The 8,460-nt window shown below is 40.5% G+C and overlaps 1 protein-coding gene across 1 annotated transcript in view; it reads right to left on the bottom strand.

Annotated features, from left to right (window-relative positions):
* The window catches only part of snta1 (syntrophin, alpha 1), a gene marked incomplete at its 3' end in the record, with an annotated part of 45,376 nt that extends 37,205 nt beyond the window's left edge, over positions 1-8,171 (bottom strand). Inside the window, exon 1 of the mRNA XM_037679822.1 lies at positions 7,881-8,171. Within this exon, the coding sequence (XP_037535750.1) occupies positions 7,881-8,163 (283 nt within the window). The remainder of the gene's footprint in view (positions 1-7,880) is intronic.
* Between the last annotated feature and the right edge of the window lie 289 nt (positions 8,172-8,460).

Genomic DNA, 8,460 nt, shown 5'->3' on the forward strand with positions numbered 1-8,460 from the left:
GATGGATGGATGGATGGATGGATGGATGGATGGATGGATAGATGGATTATTTGATTTTTATTGTATTTCCAATGTTGGGTTTACAGCAGTTTCAAAAACTTACATGATAAAAATAGAATTTTTGTGGGATTTTGAGCATCACTTTAAATCATCTGACCCCATTTTTTCCAAACCATTCACCCCAATCAAAGCTCTTTTAGTCAGTTGAAGGATTAAATTTGAACACCTTCCAGTCACAAGCAGCTTCTCTAACCTTCAGGTTACCTTTGCCCCCAGTTTGCACTATCATATGCTTTGCAAATTACAGTGCTTTATAATCTTCTTTCACTGCAAGGAAACGTCACAGAACTACAAAACTACTGCTGCTCGACTATCTTCAAAAATATCATCAAATGTGGTTTGACGTTTTAATATTAGCTTTAGCTCTCTGATTATGATTATGAGTTTATATGGGGCAGGGTGGCTCCATTTAGTGTATTTAAAGAATTTACAGCTAAATTTAAATGTTTCAAATAGTTGCAAGTCTCAAATTGACAAAAGATGAAGGGCAACTAACCAGTGGTGATTTTAGCCTCTTTTTGGGGTGGTCAAGCAACCCTAAATTTTAACTCAACACCCATGAAAAGTAAAGAAACTGTCATTAGGATTTTGAAAGGAAACTCAGTTCTTAAACCTTAGATTCACCAAAATATTGAATAAATTTGGAATAAATATGGAATAAATTATGATACTCTTAAATCGGCCAGTAAATTCTACGATTTTGTTTTTTTTTTGCACGAGTCAGACCCTCAACGCCACCTGTCAATCATACGTTTGTCAGCAACTGACCAATTGGCAACCTAAATTTGTCCCAAAGTCTAACACCCCTTACCTGCAGGAGCTGAGGGGAGGGGGGTTTTGCGTGAGAGAAGCAGAGTGTGCTCTATTTTCACATAAGGGGAACTGTTGGTCAGGTTATTTGTTGTTGTGCCATTAACTACAAAACAGTTATTGAATCAAGTGTTACTTATGTAGGTAAACGTAGATGATTAACAACCCGTTAAAATACACTAGAATGCAGTAAATGCCGGCATCTACTTGAAGTAAATTTTTCTCGGGGAGGACCCCCCCCACACACACACACACACACACACACACACGCACACACACAAACACACATTAAATATGCTTCTGATGCTGGCCACCACGTTGTTCAAGCCGATAGCCATTGTCAGCACTGGGGGCTAAAAGCACCAGGTCTTCCTTCCAGACTGAAAAAAAAGCAGATTCTAGAATCGCCCCTGCAACTAAGTATAACAAAACAAGCATTGTACTGACACTAAGACTTCAACACAAACAGAAACACAAACAGAATATGTATTGCACATTAAAACCTAAATGCCAAAAAAGCTTGAAATTCTAACATGATTTCCAGAGGTGGTAAAGGTTAGTTGAGATTTAGATATCAGTCAGAGTCAGAGAGTCAGAGATTCTTTATTGTCATTCGCACCTCATGTGGTACATGTGGTGGAGTGAAATTATGTACACAGGGTCCCAGTTACATCCAACAATAAAATGTATAAGAAAAACAGTAATAACATCTAAGATATGAACTAAGAAAAACATCAACTAAATATACACTAAGCACTCATAACATAAAACATTGAACATGAGCACAAACATGAACATGAGTCTGTGTGAGCGGATGTGCACGCATGAACACATCAACATTTAAACAGATCAGCAGCAACATGAAACAGATCAGCAGCAACAGGATGTGGTTTTTCACAGTGATTATTCTAGTTAGAGATTCATGAGTCTAACAGCCTCAGGGTACAAGCTGTTCCTCAGTCTAGTGGTTCTACACTTAATGCTCCTCAACCTCCTTCCTGAGGGGAGTGGGGCAAAAAGTGTGTGTGCTGGGTGAGTGAGGTCCTTCATTATGCAGGTAGCCCTCTTCCTGCATCTAGAGGTGTAGATGTCTGTGATGGTGGGGAGGCTGACTCTGACAGTCTTCTGTGCAGCCTTCACCACTCTCTGCAAAGCTTTTCTTTATAATAATATAATATAATAAATCTGACAGGTTTGGTGCATCTTTGGTGACACCACACAAAACATCCTACTTAACCAGATGCATTAGTATTCCTCTGAACAAGTAGGAAAACATGCCTTGCTCCTTTGAGTCAGCCAGAGAATGACAGCATCACTGGTGTGAGAGTGACAAGGTGGTGTCTTTCATGTCAAAATAATTTAGTATCAGCATCAAATGGATGTGGTGTGCATTAAAAAGCAGCTAAAAGCAATGAACAACTGGAGCAACCCCTTTCCCCCAAATACAACTCTTTCACATTTTGTCATCCTCGTCACATCTACTTTCAGGTCTTCCTCCCAGACTGAAATACCATGTACTGACACGACTGCTGAATAAACATCTTTGACAAATTGTAGCAAAAATAACCATTAGTATGTCTGCCACTCCACCACAGTTCTTTTTTTCCCTTTCCTACATTTCTTACTCTGACTTTTCATGTCAGATACTTCAACACCCTCCAGCTGGTGGCCTGTCACTTCACTGACAGGTGGGTGGCAGTGGAGGAGATAAGGTGGGGCCACTCATGCTACTCATGGCAGGTAAATGAGAGGTACTGGCACACACAATAATGACATGTGCCTAATTAGGTAATTTTGTGCTAACGGTGCATTTGCTGGAAGAAAACTCCTGCCAAAGAATCTGGCACAATCAGCACTTCATCTAACTTTATTGGCCAGGTTTGTTGCCGTCCTAATGAACAATGAAACAAACAACTAACAAAAGGTTCAATAGGAAATTTTAAAATAATGGAGGGCAGGCTAATCAAAGTCCATATCAAAAAAGGAGTTAATAGTAGGTAGTGAATTTGTTATTTACTGTACAAGAAGATATTTGTCATGAAACACGGCTTCATAATGTACATCAATACAGTGAAATTCAAAGCCAAAAATTCCTTGAAGAAATGTAGTCATTTTGAAGTTGAAGTCTTTTTGATGAAAGAAAAAAAAACGTTTCAACAAAGAAAAAGAAACCGTCCAAAGGTCCTGACTTCACTTTGTTGGATTTTTTTTACCTGGATTATTAAGCATAAACTTTGATGTTTTGAACCACTTTGGCCACAGCTGCCTCATATGAGTCAATGGGGGAGAGGGGGGACTCCAGAAACCATCTTATCACCATCAAACTGGTTGGTCCACTGTGTGAATGTGCTACTTATGGGAATGAGTTTGTTGTGACTCCTCAGACTGATGAAGTCAAGGTCAAGGTTTCTTTATTATCATTCACATCATATGTGGTACATGTGGTGGAACGACATTGTGTGGGTCCCAGTTACATCCAACAAAAGTATTAATTGTAAAGAATAACAGTAATAAGATCTGTGATAAGATATGAACTAATAAATACTCTAAACTAAGAATACACTAAGCACTAATAGTACAGAAACAATACGCCGAACAACAGCAGCACAAATATGAGTCTGTGTGAGCAGATGAGTATGAATGAACAAAGCAGTCTGAAATAAATCAGCAGCATGAGATCAGCAGCATGAGATCAGCAGCAATGGATAGTCAGCAGCACATATCAACAATCAAGTGGCATTACAGTGATTTTGTTTTCACAGTGATAATCCTGATTAGGGATTCATGAGTCTAACAGCTTCAGGGTAGACGCTGTTCCTCAATCTAGTGGTTCTACACTTAATGCTCCTCAACCTCTTGCCTGAGAGGAGCGGGACAAAAAGTGTGTGTGCTGGGCGAGTGTGGTCCTTCATGATGCAAGTCTTTTAGATGAAAGACGAAATGTTTCAACAAAAAAAGAAACCGTTCAGAGGACCTGACTTAACTTTGTTGGATATTTTGACCTGGATTATTTAGCATGAACTTTGATCCTTGAAGAAACTCTTATCACTTGCTTCCTTTCAGGCCAGAGTTTCAGACTATCAAATTAAGTTGAGAAATACAAACCCCCCAAAAACCTGCATATAAATAATTGCATTGACAAGTGGGTCTATCTAGAGACCAAAAGTCTAGCTTCCCAGCCTCCCTTCTTAAATTTAGGCATGCAAGTAAAGGTTGCCTCCATGCTCTTCTGGAAGCCGGGGTGGGCTCCCTAAAATTAACACTAGTGGAGTACTCCACTCCCAGCCACATAGCTTTCATCTTTAGTCAATGACAACTGACGGCTGCAGACTGCTCCACTCAGCTGTTCACAGTGTGGTGTCAGCTAGACCACAACAACTTCTGTCTTCTTTCATTTGCATTTCCCTGCTTCAGTCTGACACATTTTCTCTCTCTCCCCCCCCCCCCCCTATTTCCTCTTTTCTCATTTAACTTCGTTGGCTCCCTCCATGCCTCATCTAGTTTATAGCATGTTCTTTGTGTTTGTGAATTCCTTCTCTTTTGTTGTTGTTGTGCTCTTTCTCCCTTCCTTGCATGAGAACAGGCAGCACAGACAGGCTGCTAGTTATGACTTTGTTTTAATAACACGCTGTCCAAATTTTCAGAACCTTCCAGTTGTGAACAGGCGGACATCGCATTTATGCCGTCAGGATCTTGCTCTGTTCTCTAGAAGCTGACAGTAGTGGAAGAACTAAACGAGAAGCTTCAACAGTTAGACATCGCTGAAACGTGACGATGCAATTTTACGATCATCCTTAAAAATCCTGGGCTTCAGCACTGGGAGTCAAGTGTTTCCCTGGGATCACAAATGTGCCAGAAGGGGGAGGGTGGACTCCCAACTCTCACATGCATGTTCCAACACATACTGCATATAGCCAAGATAAAAGAAAACATATCTTATCACATCTTTTACTGCATTGTTGGGCTAGTCCACATGTCACAACCAAAAGTGCCTGATGCTAAGGAATCCCAACTTCATCGTGTGTCAGAAGAATACAGTTAACATGCAACTGCTCTAACAGTACACAAGCTTCATTATGGAAGGAATGTGAATTACAAAGAAGACAAAATATATTGTTGATTTAAATCTATGGTGCACTTGTAAATTAGAGTTAAACAAACACTGTAAACTACCTTAGCCACCTTCATAGGATCAATGCTATTTTTTTTACTACGATCCATTTGACAGCACAATCATTTGAGCTCTTATTTACATTGCTTCTCTGTGCAGATCCATCCATTCTCCTTCATGTTGTGATTGCACCACAAAGATAATGGTCTGGTAATGTAGAATGAGGCAACACGTTGATGAAAAGGCTTTTATCAGCATAGCTGGGCTACAGAACACAAATATAAGAGCCTAGCTTGCAAGACTGAGGGGTCATAGCCTCTTCTTATTGACAGGGAGCAACATCAATGTAGCAGCTTTGGTCCACACACGAGCTGTAAGTCACCTTTGCACAGCTGCAAACAACTTTAATCAGGACCATTACCTTTTAGCCAGAAAGCTGTCTGTGGAAACTTGGCTTACCATGTATTCCGGCCTGTAAGTTTTGTTTTTGCATAATTTACATGCTCTGCAACTTTTACGTGTCTTATTTATGTTTTTCCCCATATTTATAAACCAATATTTGGCTGAGATACGACCATTTTCATTTATTCTGACATTGAAAATATTGAACACTACCACTTTCAGCCGCTAGATGGCACTCGAGTAGTATGGCATGCCATTGCATCATGTAATAGGTAAAAGTGGCTATTAATGACACAATTGGCTTGCCATACAAAGCCACCTCTGTCCAGCTCCGGGATCATGCCTGGAGCAACCGTCAAATCAGCTTAATTTTGCTGCGCCACCCCGGCGAAATGCAGCTAGTTTTACCATTAAAGTGCATTTATTAAGTAAAAGTTCAACTGAGACACACCTTTACTATAATGTCGAGCAAACAAATTATTGTTTGAGGTGCTTATTTTGTAAAATTTTGAGGAAATGCGCAGCGTTCCTCCTTCTTGAGTTCCTACCTCCGCGTGTTCCCGGAGCACCGAGGCAGCAAATGCTTTTCAAATGCAGCTGATTTGACCGTCAAAGTGCATTTATGAAGTAAAATTTCAACTGAAACACACATTTACCATAAAGTCGAGCAAACAAATAGTTGTTTTTAGGTGGTTATCTTGTTAAATTTTGAAGAAATGCACCACGAATGGTCCCTCTGCGTGCTCCTACTTCCGCGAATCAGGCTTTGAAATGCAACTGATATGACCATCAAAGTGCATTTATCAAGAAAAAGTTTGACTGAGACACACCTTTGCTATAATTTCAAGCAAACAAATAATTGTTTTTAAGTGTTACTCTTGTTAACTTCTTGTTAAAGTCCTCCCATGCACACTCCCACAGCTGCTGTTTGGCAGCCCATCATTTTTTGGCACAGCACCGGCCCACATTTCTGGGTTGTCAGTGGTGATGCGTAACAAACGCGACGGGTCAGCGGTTACGCATAATAGATGCGGCTTATACGGCGAAGCGACATATTCATGTTTTTTTTCCACTTTATTAGACATATTTGGACTGATGCGACTTATAAGGCAGTGCGACGTGTACGGCAGAAAATACAGTACTTCAGTCATCTAACACTTATTCATAATGCTGAACCAAATTTACTGATCAAACATCTAGTTATTTACTATGAACAATTTGTATGCACATTCCTATTCATAGTAATATAAATATAATTTGAAGACTTTAAAAAAAAAATTCAGAATCAGACGTTAAAAAATAAAATATACAAACAGTGTCAAAAACTTCAATTTGCCCCTTTAGCAAATAACTTTTTGCAAAGTTTCAAGAAAACATAGATTTGCTAATCAAGTCAAATTACTTTTTTTTTTTATATATTCCTTCAGACAATACTTTTGGTATGAAAGGATTACTGTTGTGTTAGAAGTATTACTAAAGATAGACAAATTAATTAGCTGACTGGTTCTAATTTGCTGATATTGGGCAACTTGTAAAAAAAATTGTCAATCAGACATGCATGTGTGTATTTAATCAAATAGAAATAATTGTATCCTATATTAATTTCATTGTGCAAATTCTTCTAACTGGTCAACAAGTTTAATGGTGCTAAGACGGTTTCTGAAGTCCAAAACCATCTGGTTTCACCGTTTCTTCACCATCAGAAACCATCTGAGCACCATCAAACTGGTTGACCCACTATGTCAGGCGCTATTTATGAGACTTAGTTTGTTGTGACTCCTCAGACTTTTGGATGAAAGATGAAATGTTTGAACAAAAAGAAACCGTCCAGAGGACCTGACTTAACTTTGTTGGATTTTTTTCTGGATTATTAACCATGAACTTTGATATTTATTATTCCCAATTTAAAAATATATAAAAAAAAATATGCATAATGATTAAAAATATAATATTTACCCACTTCATGCACTTTAATATGACTTTAATCATCTTTATAGTTATAGTAAAACTGCAGATAATTAAAGTTTTGCCCTTTGTCACAAAATCAGATGTGTCAGTGAGACAAAAACAACTTCTGTTTCTGTCTTTGGAAGTCAAAGAGCTGTTGTAAAGTTTATTTCCCTTTCTTGGATTAAACTGACCAAACCAAGACTCCCCATGTTTCTTCTCGTGTTTGTGGTTGAAGTCCCTGACTGTCAAACATCCAGGCTGTTCAGGTCCACCAAAATGGTTCTGTGCTGAGGTGAGAGGAAAATCCCAGCTGTCATGTTTCTAACTCCCACTTTAAAGCAACTTAATGAGCTCGAACCACGTTGTCTTCAAAACGTACACAACTTAAACAGACTGCGTGCTTTCGTTTTTCGTTTTTCAAACTGCGCGCATTGAAAGTTGCAGAACTTGTGCGCACTTCACTTCTTGCTCTCCAACTCCCGAGTCCAAACTCTCCGGACTTCCCAGCAGCTGACTGGTTTCGGCTCGTGCTCGAGTCCCATCTTACCTTTGATGCTGATCCCGAGTCCCCCCACGTCCTGCTTGGTGACCCGCACCGTGCGCTTCACGTTGCTGATGGTTTCCGGGACGGGGGACGAGCTGAGGTTCGGGGGGTCTCCGTTGACAGCACCTGCGGGACTCGGGCTGGGCTTCGCCGGCTCCTCGGCGCCCTCGCCGGGGTTCACGGTGAGCGTGTCCTCGGTAAGCGTGGCCAGCACCCGGACCCAGCGGTCCACGCTCAGCCGAAGTTCCAGGAGTCCCGTTTTCTGCGCCTTCATCGCGGCAGCCATGTTCAACGCATTCCTGGAATAACTCTAGACGGGCTGGCGGTCCTGTACAGGGGGGGGTGGAGAGGGCTGGGGACGGGGGCATGCAGAGACGCACACACTCTGAACACTTTCTCTCCCTCCAAGGAGCTTCATGCAGAAGCAAACGGCAAAGTTTAGCGTTGACACGCTCAAAGTCCAGAGTTTCTTGTCGAGTTCATTCATCAGCTGTGTCATTTATTTATTTAGTCAACTAGACAGGCTGCAGAAATGTCCAAAGCTCATGAATATTCAGATGCTCTGTCATGAGGAAAACAGCAT

Source organism: Nematolebias whitei, chromosome 7 (assembly GCF_014905685.2).
Source record: "Nematolebias whitei isolate Nwh7 chromosome 7, NemWhi1, whole genome shotgun sequence".
NCBI classification, from domain to species: Eukaryota; Metazoa; Chordata; class Actinopteri; order Cyprinodontiformes; family Rivulidae; genus Nematolebias; species Nematolebias whitei.